Source organism: Nematolebias whitei, chromosome 2 (genome assembly GCF_014905685.2).
Source record: "Nematolebias whitei isolate Nwh7 chromosome 2, NemWhi1, whole genome shotgun sequence".
Classification (NCBI taxonomy): domain Eukaryota; kingdom Metazoa; phylum Chordata; class Actinopteri; order Cyprinodontiformes; family Rivulidae; genus Nematolebias; species Nematolebias whitei.
The window spans coordinates 6,159,722-6,172,481 of NC_056499.1; the positions used below are offsets into that span (position 1 = coordinate 6,159,722).

Genomic DNA, 12,760 nt, shown 5'->3' on the forward strand with positions numbered 1-12,760 from the left:
AAGTGTAGAACCACTAGACTGAGGAACAGCTTCTACCCTGAGGCTGTTAGACTCATGAATCTCTAACCAGGATCATCGCTGTAATGCCACTTGATTATTGATATGTGCTGCTGATCTCATGCTGATTTATTTCATGTTGCTGTGTTCATTCGTGCTCATCTGCTCACACTCATGTTCGTGCTGCTGTTGTTTGGAGTACTGTTTTTGTACTACTAGTGCTTAGTGTATTCTTAGTTTAGTATATATTTTTTACTGTTTTTCTTTACAATTTATACTTGTGTTGGATGTAACTGGGACCCTGTGTACAGAATTTTGTTCCATCACATGTACCGCATGTGGTGTGTATGACAAATAAAGAAACTTTGACTTTGGCCTTGATAACTCAAAATATGTCCTAAAATATACACTTCATAACAGTTTTCACACATAATATTGAATAATTTCTTGAGTCTGAACAAAGACCTCCTTTACAGTTGAGGTTCATGAACTTGTGCCTGAAAACTAAAGACAACGAAGAATCCTGGTGCCAGGTTAGAGCACCGAGGACGCAGGGTCGACATCTGGCTGCACTGACCTCGTGCTTCTTCGTTTGTTCTCTCACGAGGACAGCCGACTCTTCCAGAGACAGAAGTTGTGCTGGACTGTGGTGGAGAGGAGGGAGTCTGGCAGCGGTGACATCATCCAGGTGTTTCCTGTCCTGCTCCCTCCTGGCCTGAGCAGAAACAGGTGATGCAGCTCCAGAGGACTGAGCAGGTGACACAGATCTTGATGGAGAGGCATCACTTCTGTGGGGCAGTCTGAAGACACAGTTAAGATGTTATTAACTTGTTAGGACTAAGAGCTACACAAAGTTATTAAAAAAAAGTCACAAAGACGACTCACTGATTGGGTTTGAATTTTTGCCTCCTGGGAGCGGTGGATGTTTCAGTTTTTTCCAGAACAGATACATAGTGGGGCTTTTTTGGTGTCTGCTTTTGAAGAAAGTAATTATCTTTAGCCTCGTTATCTGTTTGATCTTTGGATTCACCAACGCCAGCTTCAGATAGCGCGACTCTTTCCAAGGCTTCCGAAAGTTCATCTTTTGTCTCCTCGGCACTCAGAGGGACCCCAGCTGCAGCCGTATCCATGGTCTCAGCATCAGCTGCGCCGGGGACACACCTGTCCTGCCGCGTGTCCAGAGCGGCGTCTTCCTGCGCAAGCACTGAGACAGGTGAGGCCTCCCTGTCCTGCATTGCCTCGTCCCCAGCCTCATCACGCTGCTCGTTTTGATGCGAATCTGCTGACGTGTCGGAGACGGCACGGTGCTGGAACGCTCGTTGATATTTGGACTGTAACTCACTTCTGGTAGCAGACACCGAGCTCTGCCTCCGCTCCTCTTCACGCCGCTGTTCAATGGCAAGACGAACTTTTCCCACAAAGTCTTTTATCTTGTTCCCTTTGTCAGGAAGAGTCTGCAACAGCCTCCTGCAAAAGACACAAACCTCTTAATGTATAATCTAAAACAATCATCCCATTGAAGTTTGTGATCGACACTATAAATCGATCTAAACAAGTGTTAAATATAATGTTCCCACGGTTCTTTTGTCTTATACCAACGTTACAGCATAGCAGAAAATAATAAAGGTTGACTTAAACAGTGTAAACCCTTTCATTTCATGTGGATTCATTAAATGTGGACTTCACTCATGTTAACGTAGCTCATGGCAGGACATTTACCAGACCATAAACTGATGTTTACTTGATCTTACTTGTTGGAGAGGATCTTTTCCTGTCGGAGCAGCAGCTCCTGGAGCTCCTCTTTGCTCTGGTTTCTCAGGTCTCCAACCTGTCCCTGCCGATCTGTCCACGACGAGGACATCCCTGTCAGACACGGACCTCCACGGCCATTCGCGAGCTTAAAATTCAACGTTAAAACTTATCCGACTTAAAACATCACTAATCGATCAAATGTTTTATTCGTAAACACGTTAAGGAACCGCTTTAAGTTTTTCTTCCGGTCCACACGACACATTTAAAAAAAAAATGAATTCTTCTTCTTCATGTGCGGAAGTTAGACTTTAAATTTGGCGCCATACTCCCCCCAGCGGGCAGTATGCGTTACTGCAACAGGCTGCTTTTTATAGTTTTGCTGCCCCCTGTTGTTCAGATTTAGTCACTGCTACTAAAAAAAAAGCAGCACACAGTCCTTTTAAACTTTAGTCCAGGATCTGGACTTCAGAAAGCCCTGGAAAAGATTTTATAATTTTGTCTATGATGTTCCAGTGATGAGACAAACAAAAAACAAAAAAATTTATATTTGTCAAAGGCATACTTAATCTGTTTATTATGTATTTTATAAAAAATAAATAAAGTTACAAATGTGGCATAAAATTTTCTTCATTTAACAGCTAAACATTCAGTTTGTTTTCTAACATCAAGTTAGTTGCATTAATAATTGGATTACTTTATAGTTAATATAAAAAAAAATCATGAAAAGAAAGTGATGCAGCTTTAAATGAAGATAAGAAGAAACAAAAGTGGCTTTTTTAAACCGTCTTCTTTGTTTTCTTAGCTTAAATTCGTTGGTGCATACTCTGTAAAAACAATATCCTTCAGCGCACAGGTTTAAATTTAACATATTCCAAAAGTACAAATGAAAAACTTGATTTTCAGGGTGGAGTCTTGTGTATTTTATTTAATTCCCACTTTAATTTTTCCATCAGACTGAGATTCTTGTGGTTTCCTGGCCCTGTCTTTTAGCTTGAGAAAGTTTAATGCTCTCGGCATTAAAGAAAATAAATCAGTAATATTTTTAATTACTGAGGCAGTGGTTTGAGCAAAGTGTCCAGTCTTGATGCACATCTGTTGGAGGTTGTAACTGCAGTGATTTAACTTGTGTTATGACTCAAACAGTCTTTTAGCACATTTATTGTTTTATTTGTCCTCATAAATTTTGTCATTGCTTTTTTTTTTTACGGCACTAAATGTTCTCAGCTTGAGTTTCCGGAGTTTCTTGCATTCTCCTTTGTTTGTTGTGCGACCGGTGTGGTCAGCTTGAACCTTTCAAGCTTCACTGTCTCAGATTTTCCACAGCTGCATTTCCTGTCCGGATGTTTTCCCTCCATGGATCTGAACCATTTATAGCCGCAGTTTAACCGAGAAGCAACAGCTGCTTCCTTTTCGCTTGTGTCAAAGTTCAAAGTCTGTTTTAATCTTTTTTTTATGCTGATGCAAAATTGAAATCAAGATTATGACATTTTGTTTTCTTTACAACATGGCTTCTTTAATTTATAATGCATCTTTACGCTGTTAGAGCCCATTGAGAGCCCAGATCCTGCTGCACATCTAAACATGTTGATCTCAATGTGTTCCTGTCAGGGCACCGCCCGACATCTGAAGGGTTTCATGGATTTCGTTCAGGTTCTACTTCGATCAAACGTCTGTTTTGTTTCATCGTTTTTAGCTGAAATGATCAGAAGCTTTTCTTTGAAAACGTTGAACATTAAAAACAACATGACTCCAATCACATTTAGTCTTTTCTTTAATATTTCAGTGTAATGCTACTTAATCAGTGAGAATATATTTACATATTTAGACAAATAAAAACCTTTGTCCAGTAAAATAAATGTGATTTTATTTAACAGTTACTAACCTTTATTGTAAAACCTGGTTAAATTCATAAGAGAAAACCCAATTATTTATGCTACGTTGGTGGATTTTCAGTGTTTAGCTTATGTCACAAAGGGAAACAAATGTGTGCATTTATAGTGGTGCTTGAAAGTTTGTGTTAGAATTGTCTATATTTCTGCATAAATATGATCTGAAACATCATCAGATTTTCACAAATCTTAAAAGTAAAGAGAACCCAGTCAAACAAATGAGACAAAATATTATACGTGGTCATTTATTAATTGAGGGAAATGATCCAATATTACATATTTGTGAGTTGTAAAAGTGTGAACCTTTGCTTTCAGTATCTGTTGTGACACCCCACCCCTCTTAGAGTTTCACATACTTTTACCACTTATAAATATGTAATATTTGATCATTTTCCTCAATAAATAAATGAACAAGTATAATATTTATGTCTCATTTGTTTAAATGGGTTCTCTTTATCTACTTTTAGGACTTGTGTGAACATCTGATGATGTTTTAGGTCATATTTATGCAGAAATATAGAAAATTATAAAGGGTTCACATTTTTCTGCTCTGCAATGATCCATGCAGGACAGTGTTCAAAGGTGAGGAGCAGAAGTCACTTCATCATCAACAAAACTCTCAGCAACAGTGAACAATTGCTGTCATTAGCAATCAAATCAACTTTATTCACAATAACCTATCACCCAGTTGCCTATTCACATATTTATTGCCACCACCAGTATCACAGGATGTTCACAAAGATACAAAGAATGTTAATAAATATTATTTACATAGTGTCAAAATAGGAAAATATATTATTTTACATTGTATCCATTTAATTTTTGTACAGAGCAAATACAAAACAATAATCATACCAGTCTTTCTGTAAGACTTTATGTTTACAGCTTCATGACCATCGCAGGTAAAACTGCTGTTAAAATAAAATAAAAACATAATTAAAAAAAAAACAAGATGTAGAACCTTCTGAGAACAATATGTTTTATTATCACACAAAAAAATGACCTAAAAGTACTGAAGTCCCACAGTTTAAAAGGTGATTTATAATTAAAATAATTAGCAATGACAAATAAAGACAATTAAAAAAAATCTACAACCTGTAAAATGTTCTTCTTCTTCAACATGGTAATAATTTTCAACGAAAATAAAGAACAACAAATGAAATAATTCATCTAAAGTCATTTAAACACACTGGTTAAATTATTTTAACTAAGATAATCTTGTTTAAAACTGATTAAATTGACAAAACTTCTATGATTTTATTACAAAATAAATCCCAATAAGAGTTGGAGCTGTGCGCGTTGAACGTTGGAGCAACTTGAAACGTCTTCCTGTCGGTTTCTTCCCAACTTGAAGGATTTAAAGTTTTAACAGTCAACTCTAAATTCTCATGTTCAAATTGAAGTCAAACTAAGTTGGAAAGTAAAAACTGAACATTGTGTGTAAAATAAAATAACTAAACACATTTCTTTAAACGAGATGATCCAACTCAGTTCCAGTGTAATGGGTTTCTTTTCATAGTTGCCGTCCAGGAGTAAAACTCGGGTCTCGATCCGAACATTATCGGCCCAAACTCTAAAACGTTGACGTCACTCTATGTTTATCTGAGCAGTCATTTCCATGAGTTTCATGAAAGGTGTATAAACTCGTCGCCGCCCTGGCGTTGGCTGAGACGAGGACGTGGATGAAGTGGACTCCGGTTGACTCGATGGTCTACCTGCGTCCACTTCGTCTCTTCCGGTCTGGACCGGTTGGTCCTCGGGCCGGTGGCTGTAGGAGGACAAAGCGTTCTGAGATGAGGAGCCGGACTCCAGGAGGCGGCTGTACTGAACAGGCGTGTACTTCAGTAAACTGGACTCCAGTCTGCTGGGGGGAGGGTTAGTAGGCCTGAACGTCCTTGGCTGGATGGGCAATGTTAGTTTAAACGATGGATGATTGGTTGGGAATGACGGGGGCGGAGATGATGTAGGAGAAAAGGTGGTGTTGGATGAAGACCACTGTGTGTGGGAGGAAGAGGTGGTGGGTGATGAAGGCTGAGGTGGTGACAGAGGAGGGTCAGAGGGTGGTGGAAGGTGTATGGAATGAAGGTGAACAGGTACTACATCATGGCTTTGATCTTCTCGGCTGCAGTCAGACACCAGAGTTAGAAACCAACTCCAAACGAAGCATCAAACGAAGCATCAAACGAAGCATCAAACGAAGCATCAAACGAAGCATCAAACGAAGCATCAAACGAAGCATCAAACGAAGCTGGACGCTTCAACACGTGCAGACTCCTACCTGGGGAGCAGATCGCAGCCTACGCCAACGTCCCTGGTTTCCGAAACCTCTCTCGGCCTGTTCTGTGTGGACATAAAATACTTCACTTTGTCTTCTAACTCATTATTCTAGGAAAAAGGGAAACAGGAAACATATCTGTCAGGTCAGCTACATGCAAAGGACAGCAGCCACTTTGCATGAAAAAGCAGTTTGACAGCGACGCAAGGGGAAACCACGCCGACACTGATGAAAGGTCAGGATATCCTGCAGGTCACCAAACTGTCTGTAGCCATGCAGAGGAGCTCCACACCACTTGGTGATCAAATTCACTCGGTCACCAAACGTGTTCTTACCTCACACTCCACGATCGCAATCCTGTCTAAAAGCTCTGAGATGAACATGTCCTTTTGGGCGACTTGAGACCGCAGAGACTCAACCTGCACAGATTCAGAAGGCGTGCTTTCAAAAACACTTGTTGGACGAAGAGAAGGCAAATTTTTATTTATTTCAAGAGTCTTAAATATTAAAAAATAATAATAATGTGTATTGTGAACCAATTACAGTGTGCACTGCATGTGCATCTCACGTTCCCACAGCTATTTCTGTTCTAGTTCTGCACTCGCTCAAGGCGGACGCCTTCTCCTCTCCCTCCCCTGTTCTCCTCTTCCTCCTGCTTTTTGCTCTCAGTCTGTGTCTTGGAGCTCCTGGTACACATCTTCCAAATAAAAAATACTATTATGGATCTGTTGAGATGGACTTCTAACGCAATCGACAAAATATTTTCAACAAAACGACAGGGTCCTGGAGAGCCCTCATGTCCCGCTGAGACTCACGCTGCAGGATACGTCATGGACCCGTGGGGGGGGGGGGTGATGTGTCTTTCTGTCCTGTCTCAGGAGGACGCCGAAGACATAAGGACGCATATACAATTAGATTTAAGATAACTGGTTTCCTGCTTTTTGGATTTGGCTGGTTCCTGGTTTATCAACAAACAAAGAAGTCGTCAGCAACAAATTTGGACCTGGTCAGGCTGCCTGCCTTGTGAAGGTTTGGTTCGTGCTTCGAGTACTCAAAATCAGCTGATTCACGAGCTAAACCGTAAGATGGAAGTAATTTGGGAGAATCGCAGGCCTCCTGCGGCTTCTAGGACTCGCTAGCATGTTGAATGAAGCTCATAGCACGAATCAGTGGAATGCCCAAACATCTGGCCATTTTGGATCTGGAAAGTACCAGCAGGGCTCAAGGCTGACAAGAAAAAACAGTCTGCCTGAAGAAAATCAACAATTGTGGCGTATCTGAATCTGACTCCTCCGTTTGGCCTCGGATGGGGCCGACTATCAAATTTCTCCTGGGACACGGGTAAACTAAGGAAAAAACTTCATGTATCGCACCCCCTCCCCCGAGAACTTCTGTGCAGGCTTATCTGAACTAGGGGTTAAACAACTATATATTTTTAAAAGTTGACTTTAACGTGATAAAAAGTCTAGTCGACTTCGACTAATTGATGACATCATAGGAGCTCAATGCGCTATATCATATTTGAAAAAAAAGAACAACAAAACATCGGGCATATATTAATGCTCCTACCATTTATCATACTGCAAATAAGTAAAAGGAAAAGTAAAACTATTATCAAGCTGCAAAAATGCTGCTGTTTGTAGTTTTATTTTATTTAACCCACCACGTGGATTGGGTGGAATATGTTTGGGAACAGAGGGGGGTGTGACTAGTCGATGTGAAATATAAAAACTCGCGGTGTGACACAGGCTCGACTAGTCGATTAGTCTATTCGACCCCTACTCAGAACTGTGCCGGCTGAACAACATCTTATCAGGACTATGGACTACCTGGAAGTGCTTCATGGACAAATCTCACCGTCTGGACGTCAAATGCATGTAACGTGTTTATAAATGAGCTGCTGGTAGTTTTTTATGTCTTAAATCATGTCCTGACAGGACAGGAAGTGAAGAGATCTTATTTGTAACACCACTATCCATCTTCGTGGCCTTTTACCTTTTTCTATCTAAAAAGGTATTCTGATAAAGAATAAGGGGCCGCGCTCATGAAGCAGCAGCAACGTGCGCTCTGCCCATCTTTCAGACGACTGAACATAATCTCACTATATTTCAGTACAATGATAATAATGATGACAAGCAAACAAACATCCTCACCTCCTCAATCATTCCTTTGACTTTCCTCTGCTGGCAGAACACCATGTCGTTCAGGTGTCTGATTCTCTCTTTGAGTTCCTCGGTCTCCTTCTGCAGCTCTTTAGACCTAAAAACAACATTTTAGTTAGAGACGTTCACCGGATAATGATTCGCAAACAAAATCTGAAATCCAGCTCGACTGTAGGATTTAAAAACAGGCGCGTTCAATCTGGACTCCGTGCGTTACAGAAGAACGAGCGACGTGATTTAAAGTCTACACACAGGTCAAAGCTTTCATTTGCACCTTTTGGCTGCGGCTGCGTCCGTCGTGTCCGTGAGCTTCAATAAACGAAGATGCTGTTCACTTTCCTGCAGCTTCTTTTGGAGCTGAAGCTTCTCCTGTTCAAATAATATTTCACGTCTTAGCGTTAATTATAAAATGGGTACATTTGAACCATTTAGGACAGGGGTGTCCAAACATTTTCATGTGTGGGCCAAAACTTTTAAGATGAAAGGAGTCATGAGCCACAAAATTGTGAATAAAAACATATATATATTTTTTAAAATGCATACGTATTTTAGTGATTAAAAAAAAAAAAAAATCAGCATAAAAACAACACAACGTAAAAACGTAAACAATATTTTGGAGAAGGAACAAAATTGAGAAGGTGATCTAAAATGTTGTCATCCAAAACATTAAAAGCTTCTTAAACAATAACTTTTTATTAATTTATTTTTTAATTTAATGTATTTGACTTTACTGATTTATTGCCAAAGCATTAAACTTACTACTGCTCATTTTGAGATGTTTTTTCATCTGTTTTTTAAACCTAAAAATTATATTAAAAATTATCACCATTAAATTTGCAAAAGGTCTACATCGGCATCGATCTCTGAAGCCTACGAGCCAAAATTACACCGTTCTTAAACTGCAAGTGTGGGCCGCACAAAATCACTCCAAGGGCCACAAATGGCCCCCGGGCCGCACTTTGGACACCCTGATTTAGTGTGCCCAAATTTTTCTTTAGTCTTCTCATTTGTTGATGCGGTGAAAAGGATGTATTTAATTCCTCTTTTTTTTGTGCAACGTAACGCAACAGGGATGTGACACTCGTTTTTTCATCTTTTCACAACAGGAAGTGAAACTGAGCGCACATGACGGCGTGCATCAGGCAGAAACTAGAAAAACGAGCGTCGTTACCGTTCCCATACAGTCCAGGAGACGCTCCACTTCCACGATCCGCTGGTCTCTTTCTGTAATCTGGGCCTCTGCGGTCCTGATGGTCCTCTCAGCCTCTTCCAGACGCCGGATGTAGTCGTCGAGCTGAGCCTGAGAGAGAGAACATTTAGGATCAAACATCTCGTCTCGTTATTTGACAGTCGGTGCAGTTCTAATGAATGCGATGACATGGAAGCATCTAGTCCGGATGCAAACTTCTCTCCTCTCTGTTGTAAAAACAGTAAATGTCACGAGAAAAGGATTCAAAGAATCCACACCTGAAGGCGTTCGATCTCTTCTCGGTGTTTCTGCTGTTGTTTTCGCAGCTCTTCCTCGTGCTCCGTCTGGAGTTTCTCGGCGAGCTCTTTCATGGCCCGAGTGTTGGCCTCCCGCGTCGACTCCACCTGGACAATCCACAGCGCAGCACATTCAGGCTGACCCTCAGCAGACAACGCTGACGTGCACATGCAGCTGATGTTCCCGCGCGGTGCTGAGGCCATACGTTAACAAACCTGCTGTGTCAAAGCAAACTGGTCTCCGAGCTTCTGGGAACATTTATCACCCGCTGTCGAAAGGGCGATCATATTTTACCTCGTGTTTGTCTGAATGTATGTCGGTCTGTTAGCAAAATACCTCATGAACTACTGGACAGATTTTCATATAACTTTCAGGAAATCATCAATAAATGCACCTCTACAACGGTTTAGCTTTTGGAGCCAACCCAATTTAAGATGGCTGCTACAGCCAACTGGTCTTAAAAACTCAAAAATGGTTATAATTCACTCAATTTTGTAGATATTGTGCTATAATCTAGAGTGGTAGTAGCTGAGAGTCATCCACAGCATATATTCCAACCATATACTCATTGCACCCAAACCTTGCTCAAAACCTTAACTGTTAGTTAACCCTGTCTGTCTGTTAGCAAAATATCTCTTAAACCACTGGACAGATTTTAATGAGAATTTCAGAAATTCATCATGAATTGTGTGTTTAGAACAGATTAACTCCAGGAGGAAACACTGTTCAAAATGATCAGCACAGCTAATAGACATTAGCTAACACAGCAGTGGCTAAAATTCTGTCCTTTTTACAGACGGCGAGCTAAAATTTGACGTGGTAGTAGCTGAGAGTTGTTCACAATACATGTGATTGTGCAAAACATTCTCCTTTCCTTTGAGGATTGTTGGGTCTTAAATTTGAAGAGCACGTGTGAAGTTTATGTGTTTGGCAGCCGCAGCACCAGCTGCTCGACCGCTGCCTCTTTGAGCAGCTGTTCCTAAACCTCTGCCCAGATGTTGGCGCCAACACGCTCCCTGGATGTGCAGCTTCTGTGGGCAGATTACCTGAAGCTTCAGCGTTTGGTTTTCAGCCTGCGCCGCAGCGAGCGCACGCTCCTTGTCTCGGAGCTTTTCCTGAGTTTTCTCAAAGGTGCTCCTCAAACTCTTCACCTCGCCTCTCGTGTCCACTCGGTCCTGGCAGTTTTCCAAAAGGGATTTCTGCAACACAAACGAGCATAATCCATAATCCATAATCCATCTACCTGCATATCTCCTCCTGGTGATTTGCTACCTGCAGGCTGAGGTTTGCAGATATGAGAGAACTGTTCATTTGGTCAAACGTCTCCATGGCTGCCGTCCGGGTCTTCACCTCTGACTCTAAACTCATCCTGTGGGAGTTGGCCTCCTGCAGACACACACACTCTCAGATTTATTCACCTACGCCGCAGGTGAGTCTGCAGAGAGACTTGTGTGTTTCATTACCCGGATTTCTCGTGACAGCTTCTCCATCGACTGCTGCATTCCTCCAAACTGCCCGTACATCCGTTCTCTCACCTTTTCCAGCGAGTCTCTCACCTGTGCACAGAAACCAAGAACATCCAGATGTTATCAACTCATAAACATCAGCTTCCTCCAGTTTATGTGTGACGCTGACACGGAGCGTCGAGCCTCGGCTCTTTGTTTCCGCTCACCTCCCTGATGTACTTCATCTCGTCCTGAAGGTGGCTGACCGTCCACTCTCGCGCCATCAGCTCCTGCTGCCTGTCCGAGCCCGTCCTCTGCACAACCCCGTACACTTTGGGCCCACGATGCTGCAGCGAGGTCTCTGGCACCCCATTGGTCGGGTCTCTGAGGTGCTGTGAGGGAGACAAGATCACAGCGGTCAGGTTTCCGTCCACTTAGACACACTTTTACTAACGCTGAGCTGCATTTGCTCGCAGACATCTACACTTGTAGCCGTGTGCGTTTGGACACACGCCTACATGCGTGTACACTTGATGGGATGTTTCCTGCACCGAGTGTTAGAAACAGGGGGCTGGTACCGCGGTGAGGCTGCTAACGAGCAGCTCAAACGGGTGCAGAGTGCATTGATGGTGTCGAGTTTCTGAAACCCAGTATATGAACTCCTGCCAGCTCTGCCCATTGTACCTTTCTGAGCCATGAAAAAAGATGCACACCAGCGCAGAGCGCCACTTGGACTTTACTAAAACTGAATAACAAAAGTGGTGGCTGTGGATAAATTATTGAACTGTAAGCTGTATCACATTTCTATGAATAGTTCATAAAACTGAAAGATAAGTTGTTTCTGCAGAGCTGAGGCTGATCCTTCATCTGGTATAAAATGTAACTCGTAAAATCAAAAGCATCCTCAAAAAGTGACTAACTATAAAAACAATCCTATTTAAAGCGATCATTCTCCTCCACATTAAAGGATTGTCCTTAAATGTTTTATACATAAAGATAGTTTGGCTCTAGGTTTTAGAAAAATACAGTAGAGTACATAGTCCCTCGCTACTTCACAGTTCGTTTATCGTGGACTCGCTCTATCGCGGTTTTTCAAAACAAGATTGGACATGACACACAACTGGCTGATTGATGGATGAGCCGCACGATGGGCATGGAATTTTTATTTAAAATTTATTGTTTTAAATGATTTAGCACCTGCTGCTCCTTTGAGCAGCCAATACTGAAGGATAAAGTTCCTCCTGCAGCTGATCAGCTGATCTCTGTGCAGAGCGGAGAAGTGGGCGTGGCCAAGAGTGCTTGCAGTTGGCAAAGAGCAGTGGAGGCAGGGAGCTGAAACCATGACATTCTGTGCGTTTTATATATATATATATATATGTGTGTGTGTGTGTGTGTGTATATATATATATACATGCACTAAACTATAAGATATATATACACATATAAAGAGGTTTTAAATCCTTCCCACACTCTTGCAATATTCTAAACAATGTTTCTAAACTCTAAAAGCTCTAAAGGAGCACACAATGTCATGATTTCAGCTCCCTGCCTCCTCTGTTCTTTGCCAACTGCAAGCGCTCTTGACCACGCCCACTACTACGCTCTGCACAGAGAACAGCTGATCAGCTGCAGCAGAAAGTTTATCCTGCAGTGTGGGCTGCACAGATGTGCAGGAGGTGCTAAATAATTTTAAATAATTAATTTCAAATAAAAATTACATTCAGATCATCATATCTATCTATCTATCTATCTAT

The 12,760-nt window shown here is 41.6% G+C and overlaps 2 protein-coding genes across 2 annotated transcripts in view; both read right to left on the reverse strand.

The window, feature by feature from the left end:
• Window positions 1–1,929, reverse strand: part of polr2m (RNA polymerase II subunit M) — a 51,359-nt gene extending 49,430 nt beyond the window's left edge. Inside the window, exons 1-3 of the mRNA XM_037692821.1 lie at window positions 1,749–1,929; window positions 883–1,464; window positions 575–797 (exon numbers count right to left, since the gene is read on the reverse strand). Coding sequence (XP_037548749.1) covers window positions 575–797; window positions 883–1,464; window positions 1,749–1,858 — 915 coding nt within the window. The 5' untranslated portion in view covers window positions 1,859–1,929. The remainder of the gene's footprint in view (window positions 1–574; window positions 798–882; window positions 1,465–1,748) is intronic.
• Window positions 1,930–5,116: 3,187 nt separating this feature from the next.
• Window positions 5,117–12,760, reverse strand: part of LOC119428302 (myocardial zonula adherens protein) — an 18,888-nt gene continuing 11,244 nt past the window's right edge. Inside the window, exons 4-14 of the mRNA XM_037695972.1 lie at window positions 11,234–11,398; window positions 11,025–11,117; window positions 10,834–10,947; window positions 10,608–10,760; window positions 9,543–9,668; window positions 9,247–9,375; window positions 8,350–8,444; window positions 8,067–8,172; window positions 6,249–6,332; window positions 5,917–6,023; window positions 5,117–5,760 (exon numbers count right to left, since the gene is read on the reverse strand). Of these exons, the coding sequence (XP_037551900.1) occupies window positions 5,226–5,760; window positions 5,917–6,023; window positions 6,249–6,332; window positions 8,067–8,172; window positions 8,350–8,444; window positions 9,247–9,375; window positions 9,543–9,668; window positions 10,608–10,760; window positions 10,834–10,947; window positions 11,025–11,117; window positions 11,234–11,398 (1,707 nt within the window). The 3' untranslated portion in view covers window positions 5,117–5,225. The remainder of the gene's footprint in view (window positions 5,761–5,916; window positions 6,024–6,248; window positions 6,333–8,066; window positions 8,173–8,349; window positions 8,445–9,246; window positions 9,376–9,542; window positions 9,669–10,607; window positions 10,761–10,833; window positions 10,948–11,024; window positions 11,118–11,233; window positions 11,399–12,760) is intronic.